This window comes from Colias croceus, chromosome 11, assembly GCF_905220415.1.
Source record: "Colias croceus chromosome 11, ilColCroc2.1".
NCBI lineage: Eukaryota > Metazoa > Arthropoda > Insecta > Lepidoptera > Pieridae > Colias > Colias croceus.
Window position 1 is genome coordinate 583,580 of NC_059547.1, and position 21,741 is coordinate 605,320.

At 34.6% G+C, this 21,741-nt stretch overlaps 2 protein-coding genes across 2 annotated transcripts; both read right to left on the minus strand.

Annotated features, from left to right (window-relative positions):
• Window positions 1-6,060: 6,060 nt before the first annotated feature.
• LOC123695595 lies at window positions 6,061-13,191 on the minus strand. Its single transcript, XM_045641494.1, has 4 exons — window positions 13,039-13,191; window positions 8,236-8,392; window positions 7,700-7,819; window positions 6,061-7,062 (listed from the first exon to the last, which is right to left on the minus strand). Exons 1-4 carry the CDS (start codon window positions 13,081-13,083, stop codon window positions 6,116-6,118), a joined length of 1,269 nt encoding a protein of 422 aa, XP_045497450.1. The 5' UTR covers window positions 13,084-13,191; the 3' UTR covers window positions 6,061-6,115.
• A 3,524-nt stretch (window positions 13,192-16,715) lies between these two features.
• LOC123695547 (probable RNA-binding protein 46) lies at window positions 16,716-21,574 on the minus strand. Its single transcript, XM_045641424.1, has 6 exons — window positions 21,353-21,574; window positions 20,421-20,539; window positions 19,349-19,440; window positions 18,600-18,895; window positions 17,271-17,611; window positions 16,716-16,975 (listed from the first exon to the last, which is right to left on the minus strand). The coding sequence occupies exons 1-6, from the start codon at window positions 21,527-21,529 to the stop codon at window positions 16,807-16,809; spliced, it is 1,194 nt and encodes a 397-aa protein (XP_045497380.1). The 5' UTR covers window positions 21,530-21,574; the 3' UTR covers window positions 16,716-16,806.
• Window positions 21,575-21,741: the final 167 nt, after the last annotated feature.

A 21,741-nucleotide genomic window follows, 5' to 3' on the forward strand; every position in this document is an offset into this window, starting at 1 on the left:
CGATATATCGATTTGAAAAAGGGCTAAAAATGATAAAACCTTATCACACCTATATTTACGCTTACTTGAATAAATACTTTTTTTCGGCTACTTTTTTTTAATTATGGTATTTTGGGAAAGTAAAAAAGCACTACTTATATCCTCGTATCACTATCCTCACACATTTAATACTCGTCATTATATTTTTATACATAAACAAAGGACAAAGACAAACTGAAACACACATTTACATTCATCATAATATGCAATTTAAAATACAGGGTGTCCCACTATTGGTATACTAAGCGCGAAGGGACTTGTAGTTTTGCTTACACTGATCACGTAAAAAATATTTATACGACAAAATTACGTCAAAAATTTTTGCTAAATTTTTCCTGAAAATCCATGTTTTCTTCTCTGGCTTCGCGCAGCCGGCATATACCGTATTCTATTTGTAAAAAAAAATACGTCTGGAATTTTATAAATATTTTTACGTACCTACTCGGCGTATGCAAAACTATAACCTCCTCTGAGCTTAGTATACCAGCAGTGGGACACCCTGTATATGTATATGAAAAAGGAAACAAAATTGGTCAAGTGCGAGTCGGACTAGTGACACTAAAGATTTCATACAAATGACTAATAAGCTACTCAGGTTTAAAAAAGTGTCACCCATCCGATTTATGACTGTGCCAACCTTCATGTTATAATATACTTATCTTAAATTTTTAAAAATTAATTAGTAAAAATAAGTATAATGTTTAACTCCAATGCAGCTTCAAAAATATCACTAGGTACGTAAAGATATGCACTAGCTATGCAATAACACATAAAGGATAAGCTGATGTCTGAGATTTTGCCCACGGGAAATTATTTGCCTTACATGAGAATTTTTGAGTTATTAAAAAACACATCATAACGTATCTTCTCAAAGAAATGAATTCTTTCCTCACGATTTCAAAGCAGCCTCCTAGCAAAAATCATACCATAAAATTTCTCTGTTGACACAATATGAGAGAAAGACAAACAAAAAGGTACGCTTTCTTGTTTATAATATGTATCAGTAAAAGACTAGTAAGGACATTATAAATTCTACACATCACACATTTTTTTGGATTATGTAATCCAAAAAAAAAATTGTTCTCGTAATATTGTCGTCTCATAATATTAAAGGCCTTAGTTTAAAAGCCTTCGTATGCTAATAGAAATAGCAAGCAAACTCCACATCTAGTCTAGTTCGCATACAGAGATTGCCTGAAATTTAAATTTATTCACACTAAATAAGGTCGTCACAAATAGACATACGTTTACATACAACCCTATAAAAGGAAGCGCTGTAGTGCGATGCGCGAAGGCTGGCCAATTCTCACGCAGTAGTAAAAAATGTCCTTTGTTTTCATCAAGGCAATCTCACCACTGGCTTGTGTATGTTGAATCTGTCTTTGCTGAATGGAAGATTTTGTTGGAGATAGGGAAAATATCCGATGAAGGTATTTAAGGTGGACAATGGAAAAACATCAGCATTTACTATACAAGTTCTATAAAGTATGTTGACGTAATAAAATACCTCCGATCTTTCACATTATGGTAGACTCACTAAAAATAGATGTAAACCGATTTTCAGACCTACCGAATACGCACACAATTTATTTACATGAAAATCGGTCTGGACTTTGGTAGTTTCCAATCACTGCGACATCTACAAATAAGTATGTGGTGTACCTATCATTTATTCGTGTACCTATAAACTATACTCCCAAATGCTGATACCTAGTTACTTCCGGGGTTTTTTTCGTTTCATTTAATTCTATTTTTCCTAATTCAATTACACGGTGGTGACTGGTGACGGTCACAGCTCCCGCAGTCGTTTTTAGTAGGTACGTTACATTAAGGTACCTTTTTATTATATCTAGATCTGACCCAATTACTGCTAAATCGTTCAAAATTATGTTTGTATGTTATTTATGTAGTAAATATTGCACACATTATAAGAATTAAACATAAGTAAACCTTGATACTAGATATATAACAATTAGTTTAAATGCATACAAAATGACGGTAACGATCGTATACGTAACACGATCGTATACGACAATTTTATTTGCGGTCAATAAACAAATAGTTGTTATTAAGTATTTTATAAGAATAATTAAGTCGTCCAAGAACAAGGCCCCGGCGTGAGAATCAGTCGCAGTCACACACGTCAAATGTGTCGTATCATTTTATTATTTGCATTTTATTGTGAACAATGACTGTGATTCATGGGCTTAACTACAAATTACTGTGTATTTCATTTTAGTTATTATACATATGACGTCATTTTGATGTGATTTTATGAGACATATAATAGGACACGAAGGTATCGACATTGAATATAATATTAATTGGAATGGTACATAGAAATGGTTTACTTGTTACTACCAATAATAATTATAAGTAGTACTTAAGTATGTATGTATATAGGTAGTTATCTACTTACTATATTGGACAATAAATGATGTAAGTTTACAACAGCTGCAGCTGTGGCACCAATATTGAATTTTACTAAAAAAAGCGTTCTGTACATATAATAAAATGAGGTCGTAAATTTATTGTTAACTAGATTTCCGCCCGCGGCTTCGCCCGCATTTGCAAAGGAAAACCCGCATAGTTCCCGTTCCCGTGGGATTTCCGGGATAAAAACTATCTTATGTGTTAATCCAAGTTACCCTCTATAAGTGTGCTAAATTTCATTGTAATCGGTTCAGTAGTTTTTACGTGAAAGAGTAACAAACATCCATACATCCATACATCCATACTTACAAACTTTCGCCTATATAATATATATTAAAATATTAGAAGTCATCATTACTGAAACTTACTTAACTAACACAGTACTTAAATGTTTTTTTCTTCAGGTACTTATGGTAGACCACAGTACAGTACAGTAGTGGTTAAACTTGCATAATTCGTACCTGCGCTTAAATCGTACCTCGTCTATATCTCGGCTTGGGTAATAGTTACCAGCGCCTCTGGTGGCATAAAATGTCAATAATAGTCGGCCATATTGCCATGTGACAAATAAATACCTGTTACGTTGCTCCCGACTAAAATATTTATCAAGTAAGTTTTTTCTTACTTTTTGAGTAATTTTTTCGCACACTTCACAAGAACTGTCTTCCAAGTATACCGTTCATAAGTTGTTTAACTGTTTATTTTATATTTATGCGTATATTTGTGAATATATTTCACATAGTAAAGCCGGCTTGTTCGTTGACAGTTTTTTTTGCGGCAAATTTGAAATTCTTTTGATACTTGTGCCTATTTCGTACTCGCAGCAACTTCTTAAAACGTACCTGTACGAACGAACGAAAACACCTCAAAAAGGAAACAAGAAAAAGAAACAAGAACAAGATGAAAATGACAGTTGGTATTGCAAAATATGTCAAGAAGACGTTAAAGAAAACATGATTAAATGCGGTAATTGTGAAGTATGGGTACCTACCCATACTTCACAATTACCTACATGAGCTATGTGCAGGGACAACTAAAAAAACAAAATGTTATTACTGCGATGACTGTCAGGATTTGGCAAAGACCATCCGCTGTATTAATAAGAATTAATCTAGGTACATTAAAATTAAGAAAAAGAGGAGAAGATTATTAAGATTGTGATTTTTAAGACTGTAAACCAATGATAGGATCTCAAAGTACGATTTAAGAATATACTAGTACGATTTAAGATGAATGGTCTGAAATCGTACTTTTTTAAGTTTTTGAAAATTGTTTATTTCTCAGAAGTTTAAAAGATATATGTTATTTTTTGTTGAAATACTAATAGAACATTAGTGAAATTATAATTACTTAATATAAATAACTGTGTATCATTGTTCATTTCCAAAATTTTTGAGGTTCTCCTTAAGTGGTACGAATTAGGCAAGTTTCCCCTATGTAGGTTAACATTGGTTCTAGGTTCGATTCCCGGTGAAGAACTTAAACTACTGACAGGGCCTGGACAGGGCAATGGAGACTGATCACTCACTTTTTTCCCCAATATAATATCAATAAATGAAATAGACTGAGAATTTATTTGAATTGCATTTTGGGGTAAGAGCTACTGCAGCAACCATTACTTACCTTATTAAAACTATAAAATAATAAGTGTGTGTTTATTGATTCGATCATTTAGGTATTTTCTAAGGAACAGCGATAGTGTCCTCGTAATCTATACTAATATTATGGTAATACCATGGTAATACTGTGCTAATATTATAAAGCTGAAGAGTTTTTTGTTTGTTTATTTGAACGCGCTAATCTCGGGAACTACTGGTCCGATATGAAAAATTCTTTCAGTGTTAAATAGCCCATTTATCGAGGAAGGTATAGGATGATATATAGCCTTATATATATAAGGCTATATATCATCACGCTACGGCCAACAGGAGTGGAGTCACGGGGGTGAAACCGCGCGGAGCAGCTAGTATTATACGTATATTACCGGAATCTGTAAACCTCTTGGATAATCAAAACATTCACACCGTAAACTAATTCAATGAAAAATCTACAACCATTACTTATTCGTGACGTAGTTGTGTTCTTGAACCAACAAAGAGTTTGCTTTAAAGTTTAAATGAGTTTCAGCCATTGATTCGCTGACGGACCATTTGGTTAGCGAGGAATGTTTTAGCGTTGCTCTAATTATTGCGAAATATTCTCTGAAGTTTACCGTGGGTGGTTACTTAACATATAAAAGTAAACACAAGTCAATTGAATTTATTGGAAAAGTATCGCATATGTTCTGTATAGCTACTGATGTAAATTGTTCTACGCCCACTTTTTTCGGTCGTAGTATGCATATAAATAAATAGTTATATTTTTTTTACTTCTTACAGCAAAATTACTGGAAATACTGGATATCATAAGAGCTAGCGTGCAAGAGCAACTTTTGTCTCCGCAACTAATTTGTCTCACCCATCAACTCTATGGGGAGTTGCGTCGCTACAGGAGAGACAAATCACAAAATAGTTGCGGAGACAAAGTTGCTCTTGCGCGCTAGCTCTAAATTTTTTAATTAATTCTCTCAAAAACAATAGAAACTACATGTAGAGCAAGTTTTTTTTTATATTTAAATCAAAACTATATTACTTATGTTGTTCAGGGTGAAATTATTCGTTATTTTAAATCGGTTTAGTAATTTTATAAATAACAATTTACCACTTTATTGTTAAATGAGTACGTGCTTAGCTAAAAGTTAAATCTCTCACGCTATTTAACCTCTATTCATGTGTTTTCTTGACGTCGTAATGGCGACCATGCAGCGATGTCCTCAAACGTTGTCGTTACATAATTATGGCTAAATTAACTCTAATCGCTTATTTAATCTATAGAGCATTGAACTTCTGTGATTTCCCATTCTTCGACGAAATAAAACAGAATATACATAATTAAAAATCTCGTTTATTATTCGTTTACACACACACAAAAACTTCCTCATTTCAATTGTAATCTTAATTTACGCAGAAATAATTTTTCGTGTGAAACTCACATCGACATCACAATCAAAAACATCCTTAAGTTTATTAATTGTAAAAATACTGAACATTTATGAGTAATGAACACATACATTGCAAATATATAATATTATGTTCCTATAATTTTATTTTAAGCACCACTTAAAATCACAACTATTTTTCCTAGATAACATTATATTATGAGTTTTTCCAAGAATATTTTATTAGGTATAAGGAAATCGAGACAACTGCATTTCTGAATATCGAAGTCTAGTCTTAGGTATATAGAAATAATAAATTGTGCTATATACTTTGTCAAGCTGTATTATCGTGTCATTAAAAAGTAAAATATAAAAAATACATCATATACCTATCTACTTCTCCAGAGATATCCAGGATGAATCGTCATAAAAAGTCATTTTGTTTGGGTTTTATACAACATTGGTTTTATTTAATATTAATTAACATCCAGTTAAAAATATACTGTATTTCTAAACTTATTTCCTAATTACGTGTTACTCTTAATGACGGCATACACATATCACATTTATAAAAACACTTCTAACCTACAATGTCATAACCGCACGTACATAATATATAACATCCACGATAATTATCACACGAGGTAATCAATCACATAAAATAAATCACTGTGTCGGACTGTGTCGCGGTGTTCTTAATTCTCGTTTGTCCGGCCATTTTTTCGCTGTATATTGTACGTAACCAGGGTCAGTGGGAGTTCCTGAAGCTCTTCCATCTCCTTCATTCCCTTCCTTTTCCTCTATCGGTTCCATAGGAAACATGGCGGGAGTATCTCCTCTCCTTGACCTCCCAGAACTCTTCAAATAATCCTCTAACTGTTGTAATGTTGGAGTTGCCACTGTTTTCGCTCTTGTAGGAGATTTAGACTGCATCTTCTTCTCATAAGTCGGTGACACATCGTCGTAAAGACTCCGCATTCGACCTGTTTTCACTTTAGCGAACACTGGTGTTTGCAATTCCGGTAAATATTGTTCTTTTACAGGTAACCCTTTGCCTTTACCATCGAGGCTATCTGCGTATTCAAGGTAATCTCTGAAGTATTTCTCATTGAATTTGGCAAGTTCTTGCTCATAGTGCATTCTATCTGGGATGGCCAGAGGATCAGAGAGACGCACATAATTCCCTCCCTCTATGTTCCTGAGTGACCCGAATTTTGACTTTTCCAAGTCTTTTTCAATGCCAAGCGCCTCGAGTTGTGATAGCGTGCTTTTTGGAGAATCGAATAGCGTTGATTTGTCTTCCGTCTTTTTAATTTCTGTTTTATCGAGCGGTAAGTCTTTCGGTCTTTCTGGAACGTGGCCGTTAGTCTTCTCGCCTGGTAGATGGCCGTTGGTGTTCGTGGTGTTCGATTGTGTTAAGATGGATACTTTTTTATCGCTTTTCGGTGATGTCACTGTGTCGGTTTGGGAGGGTCTAGTGGCTGTATAGACCCTGGGGCCCATCAGGTCGAGGAGGAATAGTGCTGCGACAGTGAGCGATAGCGCGCCGAGTACACACGCGTTGACTGTCAGAGATTCTGGTACTGCGTCTAGAGATGCTAACTCTAGACCACCTGGGGAATAAAATTAATTATTAAATAAATATTTCTATGGTCTTATCTTACTAATGTTATAAACGTGAAAATTTGTTAGAATGGATTTGTTAGTGTGTTTGTTACCCTTTCACGGGAAAACCACTGAACGGATTTTGATAATACTTGGCATAAACATACATAAACTATGGATTCACCCGCGACTAATTATTTTTAATAAAAGTTGCTGTAATTTTGTATTTCGTTAATCCAGTTATACGGATAAGGGATTGGCGCTCTAAATAATTATAAGATACCAATTACCATTTTATATCATGAGTCAACTTATTTGCGATGACCTGGAACTTGCCGTGAATGTAAACACGTAGTTTACATAATATTATGAGACGACTGACGGTGGTATTTACTGAACGGACGTTTTATTTATTTTAACTTACAACATAACATAATAATTAATTGAATTAATTTTAATAAATAGATATAAATAGAAGCCTTCTTAGCCACTTTGTGTTGCAACAAAACTAGAATATTTAACTTTATGGGGACTATATTATTGGGGCTGAATTTGTATAATACGATAAATAGGTAGTTATGTAAAAGTCTTTACGCACAATAAGTTAGTACAATATAAATGACTACCCATATCATTATGACTTACCCAAAACAATAAATAGCAGTAATCCAACGCCAAGTAGTATGCCCTCTAATATTCGTCTTCCTTTCGGTATCTCTTGGAAAGCTCGCGCGAATATCAGACTGAAGGTGATGATCACGTAACCTGGTTAAAAAAATGTTATTTATAGAACAAGTTTATTGTTACTGCATTTAAGTAGGTAATAGTAATAAATATTGGTTAAGAACATAAGGCAGGCAGAATGAAAAACGTTAGGAGTACTAAGATATCAGTGGAAACTGGAAACTTTTGAAGAGGAAAATGAAGTAAGTACAAAGATTTAAATGTTACAATATTCTTAAGTTGATTGCTTATGTGTTTCCCTTTCACCTAGCCAAAAACAATTGCGAATTCACAATGTTTATGGCCACAGCCATAACCAACAACCAACAATAAACCTGTGACGATTCGTTCTTTCATTATGAGGTGGCTATGACAGCAAACTTTTTAGATATCCCTTCCCAACTGTAGTTCCTAATAACATTAACTACTCATCCCTACAAATCCTATCTATACATTACCTCCATACGTAGCATCAGCGAATGAGCTCCCAGCGGAGTCCCAAGTGATCGAGTTGAGCAGAGACCACTCCCTCGAGAGCTTTTGCAGCAGCAACGCAAGCCGCGCCTCATCGTCGCTCGACACGCGCTTCGCCACCAAGCAGGCTACGCAAAAGAGCTGTTGACAATATGAGGTGTAGAGTCGGCCAATTTCTTAGAAACACAACTATATATTCTGTCCATATAAGCTTCTAAATAAATTAAATATCAATTTTATGACAACTAATAAATCAGTATTTTTAAGTAAAATTCTTTAGGATGGAATAGATGTTAATTTTATACAGACACCATGTATTATCTGTCTTTCAATCAAGGAAATTGGTGTTATTTATAATTAATTTATTTACTAGACGATTTTTTGTTTTCATTACTGAAATATCTGTACCTAGGTAAAAAAAAAAACAACAAAACTATTATGAACCAGCGCGGTAAAGATCGTTAACTTATCGCCAGTTATCTAATTATACCCAATTAGGATAATACGACACATTAATAAGAGATAAGCTCAAGAAATAAAGAAAAATAGATAGCTAATTGCATATTATAAGCCGAAGGAAATGCCACATCGTTTTGTTAAAAGACAATAGAGTTGCATACAATGGTCGAATCGTCACTTGATTGCTATGAACGTTGTCTAGCCCCGAGTGACCGTTGGTAAACTTTAGGGAACCAGTCATAACAATAGACCTTCAATATATACTATTATAAATGCGAAAATAACTATCTGTTTGCAATGTTAGCGCATATAGCGCCAATTTGAAGAAAACGTAGGTAGGTGCGTAGCGCTATGATTGACCCTGTGTAGTGCCCTCATTACTAATATAATCAACAGTCAGAACAGATTTTCACATAATATTGGTATAGAGTCACTGCAGCCTCTATTCCATCAAATGCCTTCATTATTTTCAAATTGAACCCAAAACTTTATTGGTCCGTAAACTTTGCAACTTTGGAATAGGTATTTTTTCTGTTACCACCGATTCAAAATATCGTTTGTACCAAAAAAACGTCCAAAAATTCGACACTAACTTTTTTAATTTAAAAACTATTCAAAATAAGTTCTAATTGACGCATCACTTTCACGTATCCATCCCACGTGTTACGACAGAGCGACATTGGACAAACATGTAAAACGGCGTTACATAACACATATGACATACTCTGCTAACAGACGTGGTATAAGGTGTTTAGGCTCGTTTTATAGTTTAACACGTACCTACCTAGTGCAATATTAAAGTATGTGTTCATGATAACCGATAGTAAAAAGGAACGTAGAAATATTTACACTTGTGCCATTTTCCTAACCTACAAGCTTTCCTACAGGATTTTTCTTGAGGTTAATTGCGAAATTTTAATATATATCTGTCTTTAAAATGCGCAGCACAGAAACAGCATAACACTATAAAGTATAAACAACTAAAAAAGCATAAGTGAAAACAATTTTACTTGTACTCTTGTATACAAGAAGGTAACTATTTGAGCAGGTACCTCCAAGGCTCTAAGTGCTTTCTTTTTTCTTCATATCTAGTAAACTGCATACTTATCGTAAATTGTTTAATAATGAGGTATCATTACGTGCGGCTTGGTCTATCGTTGGTTATTCCGTGAGCTTATATCACAGAATAATAAATACCTACCTATCCCTATATACCCATTTTGTAACTTCAAATAAAATATGGCACCCTATAACTGCCTTAATTTCAAAATAATTTTAATATTGAGCGCAAGTATATATTTTCATTATTCATCAGTCGGGATTTGTCTGTGGGTTTTGTCCTACTATAGCCAATAAGTCCTACTATCCATACTAATATTATCTATAAATGCGAAAGTAACTCTGTCTGTCTATCTGTTACTCAATCACGCCTAAACTACTGAACCAATTTTCATGAAATTTGGTATGGAGATATTTTGATACCCGAGAAAGGACATAGGCTACTTTTTACCCCGGGAAATAGGTTAGGTTTTATCCCGGAAATCCCACGAGAACGGGAACTATTTCTTTGACTACGCGGGCGAAGCTGCGGGTGGAAACCTAGTATTGCAATAAATCAAAACTTGACTTACACAATAGCGTAACCTAATATATAGTTCAAATTAATTGAAACATTTAGCTATGGATGCGTTAATTTGTGTCACAGTTCAAAGGTAATTTGACCAATCAACAGCTTATGAAATGTCGGCAACTAAACTGGTGTTAAGACTGGTTATTCATTCATTCACATAGGTAAGACTAGGATGGATAGGTGAGGTAAATTAAATAGGTAATACATACCTACGTGTCATTGCCTAAACCTAAATCAAAACACTTTAAAAATATCAGCAGTTTCTCGGGTTTTCTCGCTGACCACAACGATTATAACATTAGATACATACCTAAATATTTAAAAAAGGACCTTTGGTTTCTTAATTTTACAACTTTAACTTAACAATAATTTGTGGCGAATATTATATGTTTATTATAGATATATATTTTTTTTTTTATTGATTCGAACTGTTTTTTCAGCACCTAGGTACCTAATTATATTAAGAGGACGTAGGTAGGTACAATCAATGACTATTATACTATATATACTATTATACTATATTATTATGCTTTTTTATATATCATAGGGTACAATAATTATAATAAATAAAATAATGTAGTACATACTTAGAATCTAAGATACTTAGTTATTCAATTTGTTTCAATTACTTTTGATATTGTTTAGCGTCATTACCAAATTGCTGAGAGCTATAGGTAATTTGATATTAATGAACCCTGAGAACAATTCGAACGATAACGCTTTTGAGTTATTTAATAATTTGAAAACAAACCTATTACCTAGGTACCAACTACATATTCTTATAATATTACACTAATATTTTTTAATATACATTTAACATTCGTAATTAAAATATAATACGTATTTTCCACATTTTTTGCGGTTAGTTTCCACGGGCTAGACTAATTACGACCGCTTTTTTTATCAGGCTTTAAATTCATAGAAGTTTTTCTTGTTATCACACAATTATTGAGGTAGCGAACTTCCCATTTTAATTCACGAGTCATTTCCGAAAATTATCTATACTTAGGTTTAAAAAAAACTCATTGGCGAAAAATCTTGGATGATTCACCCTGCAATATTTAAAATGCTGTATTTTTTTGTCTGGGAAGATTGTTCGAATAAAAACACGATAAAAACAATTATTAAGCATATTAATAATTAATAAGGTAAAATTTATTTACAGTTCCAGATAGATAGATTTTATGAATCTTGTTAATCACTCTTGAAAATATACCTGAAACCGTAGAACAATTAATAGTGTTACAAATGGTTACAACACTTCCTGTCGAAAAAACTAAACTTGGATATAAAATTTTGGCGGGAACGGATATCGAAAAGCGCGCAAAAATAAACTTTCTACTTTAAAGTGTAGTAATATTAAGTATATTATTCAATAATTTATTGAAATTTGGAGTATATTAAATTTTCTTTTTCACCAACAACCCGTTAAATCTAAGTGTCACCTAAGTCAATTTAGGGGATACCTAAGCTAACGTAAAATTTGCTTTCACCGACAGATAAGTGTCACCTAAATCGTTAGGTTCGGTAGTGATTTGAAGGGTCCCTTAAACTAAGGAACCCTTACTTAGGAGACTGTTTAGGGGTTATTGGTGAAATCGGGCATAAAAGGTGCAAAAACACCTCTGTCAAGAAATATTTGAATATATACACATTACCAAATTTTTACGTTATGTACAGACATGTTTTTAAAACTATCATATAAACGACTTCTAGTGCAACAAAGTGCATCGTCGTAAAACTATTTACTATAGTAGGTAGCAGGTGAATAATTACGAATAGATAAGAGACGTGACTATAGTACGTTAAGCTTTGGTTTTACATTATCTTTTAAGAACTGCCGTACCATATAAATTAATCTTATCCATACTAATATTATAAATGCGAAAGTAACTGTGTCTGTCTGTCTGTTACTTAATCACGCCTAACCTACTGAACCAATTTGCATGAAATTTGGTATGGAGATATTTTGATAACCGAGAAAGGACATACTTTTTACTTTTTACTTATATAGGCTACTTTTTACCCCGGGACATAGGATAGGTTTTATCCCGGAAATCCCACAGGAACGGGAATTATGCGGGTTTTTCTTTGACTGCGCGGGCGAAGCCGCGGATGGAAAGATGGAAAGCCGCGGATGGTAATAAATAAATCTTTATAATATATAGGAGGTGAACCAACTTTTTAGACTTCATAAAAATCAGCTAAAACTTATTTGAATAAAATCTACATCCGTTTACTTTCCCGCCATTTATATAAAATTAATATTATTTTAATAATACTTAGGTAGGTAATTTATCGTGCGGTTAGATATACCTACATATTACTTAGTGTGGTAACTGGTAATATTCCAATAATATAAAATTAATGATCATTCATCATCCCTTGTTGCGGTATTCTTGGCAAATAAAGACGAAGGTGTATGTCGTAAGCGCAAAAAATAGCTGATATAAAATTATTGTTTATTTTGTTTATTATTTATATTGTTACAATAAACCATTAAATAATAATATTGCTTGTAATCTAAGAATATAACAAACCTAAATATATACATTTTATTTCAAAATAGACGCGCATTCCACAGCTCACTTAAAAGTTAAATCAAATTAAGAATACCCAAAAAAAAATTGCAACAGCGCCCAATCAAAATAAACAAACACGTTTCGAATTACGCAACCCACTATCAATGGATACTTACAAACTCGATAATCTTGAGCGCGACCCACTTATCGAAGACCGCCATAGCCACACACTACACAGACCATAGACCACTTCACACACGGCCACACCGTGCAAGCGCGCGCGCCACACAGCGCATTTCCCGCGCTATGACATTGAATGTGTGTCCTCTAAATCCTCTAATGCGCTATGGCTATGGCCAATTATTATCAATAGTATCGGTAAATCATCAAGCTGGTTCGCATTTCCACTTGTTTATAAAACCTTGATGTACACTTTCGTGTGTATAAACAAACGTATAAACAAGCTTCTTGGTATAAACCCTCTCAACACGACATGTTCCCTCTAGGACAGTAGAATACTGTTGAATAGTTTTGATTTTAATTAATTCTGCTTAATCACCATTAACGACATTGTTCATTTGTTTCAACTTTCGGTTGAATTACTCAAGTAATTACTAAACTGGTTTATGTTTAAATTTGTAAGAGAATTTTGATTGTTATTAAATTTGAATCTATCTTTAAAAAAGCGAAAAGCTGTGTACTGTCATTTGATGGGGATGTATCATAGGGATGTATCCCCGTCTATTAAAAGTAAGCAATGGATTGCAACATAGGTCCCCGTGCAGATAGACTAGGTGTTAATATTTTAGGTACCAAGCAGTCAAAGGGAACATAATTTTAATTTACAAACAGCAAAAATGTCATAAAAGCTTTGGCCTGGCTGAAAATTACAATTGACAAGTGTTAATAAGCAGCCATGCAATTCGCGAATCAAAACACTAGCTTTAAAGGACCTGTTACAACTGAGGCAGAAAAGCGAAAAATAAAACACCATTCACAAATCATTATACTTAAATTTATTAATCAATTAATCAATACTGGCGTGCAAACCAAATAAGCAATAACCGACAGCAAGACAAACTGTATTTCTTCAAAAACCAGATTTATCTAACTTCATAATGCTGCATCTATACGCTGAGAAAAGTTTCCAAATTGATTGCAGTTAAACCCTGATTTTAATACTTATAGTAAACTATAATATCATGAATATTACCGTTGAAAAAAATATCAAAAAATTTGCAGATTGTTGCAAAAATTCTAGACATTCGTCCGCTGTTCTTAATTCATATTCTAAAACATGTCTTAAAATATATATTGATGCATTACAAAAGCTTGCAATTTAATTCAATAAATTAATTGAGATTCCTAAGATTTAATTCAAATTATTAATTTAATGAATACCTAAATAGCTTAAAATACGCGGGGTGTGAGAGATGTAGTGCAAAATAATATTAAACATAAAACATGAATGTTTTTTAATTATTAAAATTAATTATAATATAAGACGTGAAGTCCCATGTCCCCAAGTAGGGTAAGGGGCAGATGCATTAAACATCTGTTTCACTGATCGATTTTCTTTATGGACAAGTAGGTGATCAGCCTCTGTGTCCTGCCAGACCGAGACATTTTTTTTCTTCGTCTCACCGAAATTTATTATAATATAAGCCTCTAAATTTTCTTAAAATCTCGAATGCACAATAATTGCAAAAAACGAGATTTTACCATGCATATGTCACAGTTATTGTTTAAAATATATTGCTCAAAGCCTTGTTATTTTCCTTATAAGTACAAGAACCAATAAATATTAAACATGCCCAGCGCAAACATTGCTACGCGATATACATATTAATTACCAATCAAATCCTAGATTATAAAAGGACGAAGTTAGTGCAGACAAGCAAAACAATAAAATTTTAAATTAGTGTATCATAATATTCAAGTAATAAATTACATAACATGCGACAAATAAAATGTACAAATACTCTATAGACAAACAAATACAAATATTATTGATATTATTCGTAATTTACGATCGAAATCACAAAAACTGTTTACAATATAATTGAATAGAGTAAAATTTTACGTAAAAATCGTGCAAGAAATTTATTTATCTGATGATAATTTCCAACTCAATTGTTAATAAGAAGTGACGTAACAAGAGAAGACTCGCGGAAATTCCCTGCCAATAAAAATATTTACTGAAGTTTTTTTTTTTAAAGACGTGACAAGCAAAATACATGTTAGTGATTTAATAACAAAGAGTCCGGTGTTTTACAACAAGTTCGCTCTTTATGTAGATATAAAGATTCACGTTACTACTGTCCAATACTTTTTATGCGAAAATATTGTCTTAGAACTTGATTACCTACAATATGGAATCGAGAAACTGGGGCCTTAGACAAAGTAACAATTACAAAACGATAACGAAGTTAGAAGTCGCAAAAATGTATGGGATTGACATACGCCGCGTTAGATCACGTGGTCTATCTATGTCAATCCCATACATTTTTGCGACTTCTAACTTCGTTATCGTTTTGTAATTGTTACTTTGTCTAAGGCCCCAGTTTCTCGATTCCATATTGTAGGTAATCTCGCAAAAATAACACATTGTTTTAGAGCAAACTTGTAGTTCTAACACTAGCATATATTTTATTAATATAGCCATCTCTCACACCGCCAAAACCTAATCTAATTCAATCCATACACGATTGAAGCCATGAATTAATGTTCCCAACATGCACAGCCCAAGTACACACGACTACAAACTTGACAAACATATTTTAATTATAATAAACTATTTCATGCTTATTTTATGTCATTAATGAGTTAATTTTAGGATGTAAATGGTTAATTTATAATTATTAAAAAAAACAACATTTATTGAACAATTTGTGGGTTAGGTACAAATATGTCACATTTGGACCCCTAGGACAGCCTGTATTGGGGTCCAAATGTGACACGTTTATACCTAATTATTATTGTTTAATATAAATAAACTAAGCTAAAAAGAGAAATTTAACCACCTTTTTGATAATTATTATTGAAAAAGATTCTCTATGCATGTCAAGCTTGCAGTATGTGCAAAAGTCCCATAAAATCCAATAAATAATAGCCCATAATAATAAACGTTTATCATTGATTCATGCCTCCAACGACAGCAAGTGCATGGATACTTACATCTAGCACAAACAAACAGATAATAATGCATAATTCATGCGATAAAGAAAAAAGTGTTAGGGTAACTGTGTAATACAATACTATTAATTATTATTAATTATTCTCCAATGATTGATAAAACCTTCACAAAAACATCAAAATTGAATTATTAAAACGAAAATTTCATATTTGATTTACAATAATATGGCGTGTTAAATTGATAAAATATTAAGATTATTAGATAAAATCGCGATATATATTGACATGCGTAAAAATTGTGGTATCAAAACTTCTTTTTTTTCAAAAATAATATTCCTGAATTTTATTCAATTAAAAATAAATCGAAATAATAATATTTTAGCATCAATTGATTGTAAATTTGTCATCAACGTGATATTTACCCTTTTTCGTGAAAAATGCATTTCATTTCAAATGTTTACATCTTGCTATCAATGTTGAGTGAAAATCTAAAACACAAAGCATTAAGAAAAAAGAATCATTACATATTTTGTATTAGATAGATTTAAAACGCGATTTGTTCACAATATTATTTCTCTTAGCGTTTCAAAGGTTTTCCACCAAAAGCTTGTTATCAAGCATCCCAAATGTAAAGAACAATGCATAAATCGCACTTTAAATCCAGTTCAATATCAAACCGCAAACAGAAAACACCAAGTACATACATATATAGGAAGAAAAAGCACATACAAGACATTAAAACAAGTTAGTTACAATTAATACACCAAAAGCTTCTTAGCGTTACACAGTTACCCTGTTGGGGCGAAGGCTCACTCCTGCTTGTCCATAAACTCGTGCAGCGGGTGCGGGGCCGTCCACGGGTTGTACGGCGGCGCGTCGGGCGCTTCGCCCTCGCTGGCGGAGCCCCACGGGCCCCACGTGCCCCAGGTCGAACTGGCGCTGGATAATGGGCTTGCGCTCATGCTTGAACGGGCCCAGCTATTGGAAAAATTATTATTTTCACTGACACGTCGTTTATTGTGATTATACATTATTTTTGAACTAATTTTCGACTCCTAGCAATGTGGGATTTCACAACATAGTCATTTCGTTATTTTATCATATAATGATTCATAGATGATAGAACATTCATTTAAACATATTTTATTACATTAGAAATACCATTAAAAGCATGTTAAATACTAAGTATTTCTACACAAAGTTCTTTGTGTTAATTTTAAAAGTTAATCTTTTTGCCAAGTGCCAATCAGTAAATATCAAATTATCAACTTACTCATTAGCCGCAGCGTTCTGCAGCTGCCCCTGCTGCAAGAGCGACAGCGACTGCGCTTGCGACTGCAGTTGCTGCTGCTGTGGCATTTGCTGCGCTGCTTGCAGCTGCGCCTGCGCCGCCTGCAGCTGCGCAGCCACCTGCGCGTGTGACGTCACTTGCGCACGTGGTAGCTGCGCGTGAGGTTGGTGCGCCTGTGCGTGCGCGCGGTGCGCCTCGTGTATCATGCGCAAGCGGCGCGCCTGCGACCAGCGCTCGAGCGAGTAGGACGCGGCGGTGCTGCCGGCCGGCTCCTCGGGCAAGCGGTAGATCTCCACGCCGCGCTCCGGCGTCCAGCGGCCCACCTGCGTTCAGATAAGTAACATTAACGTTATAGGCATTTTTGTCGTGAAAAAGATACGTTATATTTTGACTGACCGGTTGGCTTGTTTGGCAGGGGCCTAGTGGCCCTGCCTTCCAAGCAAGAGGTTGTGGGTTCGATTCCCACCCGAGGAAAATATTTGTGTGATGAACATAGATGTTTGCTCTGTGTCTGGGTGTTAATTAATTAACTATATAAGTATTTATTTAAAATTATATATGTATGTTTATCAGCCATCTGGTTTCCATAACACAAGCGAAAGCTTAGTATGGGATCAGATCGTGCCGTGTGTGAAATTAGTTCTGAAATTTGAAAGAAAATGTGTTGGGTGTGCGTTTGAATTCACCGCTACGTCTGTCTGTTCGTGACAAATTAAAAAACAGCTTCACCGATTTTCATTGTGTTTTCACCAATGGATAGCATAGCTTTCAAAGAGCTTTTAATATGTTATTAAGTTTTAACAACGCTGAAGAAGACGGAAAGCTAATCTATACTAATATTATAAAGCTGAAGAGTTTGTTTGTTTGTTTGTTTGTTTGTTTGAACGCGCTAATCTCGGGAACTACTGGTCCGATTTGAAAAATTCTTTCGGTTTAAGATAGCCCATCTATCGAGGAAGGTTATAGGCTATAATATACCATCACGCTACAACCAACAGGAGTGGAGCCACGGGGGTGAAACCACGCGGAGCAGCTTATATCTTAATATATATCTTAATATATATTATATATATTTATATATATTATATTATATATTATATTATAAAGGCGAAAGTTTGTAAGGATGAATGGATGTATGGATGTTTGTTACTCTTTCACGTTAAAACTACTGAACCGATTACAATGAAATTTAGCACACATATAGAGGGTAACTTGGATTAACACATAGGATAGGCTTTATCCCGGCAATCCCACGGGAACGGGAACTATATCTAGTATCTTATATCGAGTGGGGACAGAGAGCGGGCGCACCTCGCGGTACTGGCGCAGCAGGTGCGCGCTCTGCGGCAGCGACCAGTCGACGGCGGGGCGCGCGCCGGCGCCCCAGGCCGCCGCGGCCGCCGCCACCAGCGCCTTGCGCGCCATGGCCGCCCCGCGGTGCGAGCGGTACTCCGCGATGGCCGCGCAGCCGCCGCCCGACCGCCGCACGCGCACCTCCACCGCCTCCTCCGTCAGCGCGTACACGAGCCGCACGATCTCCGCCGACGGCGTGCCCGCCGGGATGCGCGATATGAATATGCGGCAGTTGTTGATCGACGGGCACACGCCTGCGCACAGACACGGATATTAGCCAAGCCTCACAAACTTTACAGCAATACTCTATCCATGATAAACAGTTGACAGCTCCAGAACATGTATATCTCTATCTATACATGTATAACATCTGGTGACCCGTACCACAGGTTCTACAGAACCCACTTCGGGCACCAGCTCTCATAAGGTTGCCTAATATATTATGTGTATTTTTCATTAATTGTCATTTTTAACCCTTGTGAGAGAGACAAATAAAGGTTTTATTTATTTATTTATATTTCATTATTCAACTTTGTTGGTTAATAAATGTTTTCCAAACAAGCTTTTAGCTTTAAAAAATATGATATGCTACTTATTTAATTATGTAGCATTTAAATTATTAGCAAAATGGTTATTAATAAAAATCTTACATTGAACATTTTCAGTATTTCTTAAAAAAAAAAGACGACAATTAAAAGTAAACTTACCCAATTGCCACGAAGGGCGAATCATGTAGTTGTTGAACATACGTATAGCATTGCTTGCCTCGACTTCAGTCGTGTACATAGCGAAAGCGTACCTATAGAGATAAAAAATAATGTTAAACGTTTCAAATGTTGTTTATGTGTAATCCTACTCCTTTTTAGTACAGCCGCCGCGCCGTCCGTTAAAACGTTACGGACGTGTTATCGTTATGGACTGATTACCTACATGTAGTTGTTAAAAGTAGTATTTTCGTATCGATTGAACAATTATTGTCAATACAAAAAATGTACATAGCGCTATTACGTGCTTTCTATAAAAAATTAAAAAAAAACGAGTATTTCCGCGACAGAAACATTTTTTTTTGACACATATTTAGAAGATATTTTTTTTTTAATAATGAGATCAATTATATGTACCTAGATGTTTTTTGCGTAAATCACGCAACATCTAAAAAACTAGGACGAATTTATCGTTCATTTCTTTTTTACCCAGTAACTAATTCTAATCGAAATATAGAAAATGTAGTATCGATACAGTATCTGTAGTCTGTAGATTTTAGGTTCCAAACAAAACAATATTAGATATAACACGAATCACGATCTGCTTTATATCGCACAACTATTAATACATTTCGCTGACGGCCTTTCCGCCTATTGTAGGAATAAACAATGCCAATATCACGTATTTATTTACTTTACGTGACGACTGCCTGGATGTTGTAGAGTAAATTATGTACCATTTATTTATTCCTAAAAAGCGTTGATTTTTATTCATTCAAGAACCCGTTTATAATAACGAAAGTTCGTTCGTCGGACATCGATCGAAATATTTTTGTGTAGCCAAATACCTACCTAGGCTATCGAGGCACGATACGACACAGATGGAGCAACAATTAAAAAATGTGAATTAAATTTCAGCAGATTAAATTATTTGGAAATTAAGACATTTCTATTGCCAATATAGGTACTAAAAAAACACGACTACAATTTATACAATGAAAAATATGTACAGTTTGTCCTAATAAAACTTGTTTCCTTCTCATGACTATAAAACTCATTAGGACAATCATCTTACCCTCTATTCCATCCCGAAAAGTTGATCATGAGACGAAATTCGAACAGCTCCCCGGCCTGGCGGAACAGGGGCACCAGGGTGTCCTCGAAGCAATCGTGGGGGATGCGCCCAATAAACACCTGTAGAGATAAAAAAAAAACTGATGTATAAATTGTGAACTGGGAACCTTAATTGAGCTGAGAAATTAGCATTTTTTTAGTATGGAAAAATTCGATCACGAAACGGGATGCGAACAGGCTCTCGGCCACCCGTTCCTGGCCGAGTAAATAAATTGCTCTAACCGAGATATAGAACCAAACATTTATGAAAGGAGAGATTGAGGGATTTGAGCTTTCAGCTGATCAGCTCTATACAGCAGATTCGCTCGCGACGCTCGCGTGCTCTCAAGAGGATATAGCGCGAAAGGCTTTACCCAAAACAAAACAAGTTATTTTGCTTTTAACCCTTCCCCTATTAGCCAAATTTCATACTTAACTATTTTTGTAACTCAAAATACTTAGGTACCTACGTCTGTAAGGATAGCATCTATTTTTGCAGCTATAAAATTGGCGCCAAACAGACCAAATTAATAATCCGACGCAACACGAATACAATAATCCGAGGTATGAAACCTGGGTATAAACTGGTTGTACGAAAATTATGTGACTCGAAATAGTAGGTGTAATGGGATTCTACTACCTAGTACAAATAGAGACTTAGGTACCTAAAAAGGTTTGAACCTTGAGGTGAAACTAGGTTGGTAGGTACAAACATATAGAATTTTTTATTTTCAATGTTCAAACAAACAAGAGTGCCCTTGGTTCTAATGTAAAGGTGAACGTATTATGAAGAAACTACATAGTGCAAATCTCTTCCCAAAAATAAATATCCCCCATCTATTTTACTATGCAGGGCTACAAATCTGATATGCGGTTAATTCAAGTGGATCTTACCTCACAATTTCTAGATGGTTCTGGTCCGTTCCATGCATGGGGTGCTTTTCTATAAATCCTTTGTCCATTGATTTGAGTCAACGTATAAGATGTATTGTTCTCGGTTAAAGTTAATAATCTAGACGATAATTCATACTGATTTACTTCACTAGAAGGGTAATTCTTAACAGACGGCATTATAATGCAAAAAATATTTTTAATTAATTTATTCTTAAAATAAATATTTTTCTATACGTACGCGCTCTCCAAAAGAGCTAAAAAGAAAAATGCAATCAGCACAAAAAATGGCGCTATCGCTGCTTGTACATAAACAAAATGGTGGAAATAGAACCATATTGACCTAGACAGAAAAAAAAATCAAAACAAATACTCATTTAAAAAAATAGTGC

Coding starts and splice junctions, on each gene's coding strand:
- LOC123695595 (XM_045641494.1), bottom strand. CDS start 13,083: ATGGCGGTCTTCGATAAGTGGGTCGCGCTCAAGATTATCGAGTTT. Junction 7,820..8,235: donor CGCTGATGCTACGTATGGAG/GTAATGTATAGA, acceptor TTTTTTAACCAG/GTTACGTGATCATCACCTTC. Junction 7,063..7,699: donor ACTGCTATTTATTGTTTTGG/GTAAGTCATAAT, acceptor TTTATTCCCCAG/GTGGTCTAGAGTTAGCATCT.
- LOC123695547 (XM_045641424.1), bottom strand. CDS start 21,529: ATGCCGTCTGTTAAGAATTACCCTTCTAGTGAAGTAAATCAGTATGAA. Junction 20,540..21,352: donor AACCATCTAGAAATTGTGAG/GTAAGATCCACT, acceptor TTATCTCTACAG/GTGTTTATTGGGCGCATCCC. Junction 18,896..19,348: donor TCGCCCTTCGTGGCAATTGG/GTAAGTTTACTT, acceptor GTCTGTGCGCAG/GCGTGTGCCCGTCGATCAAC.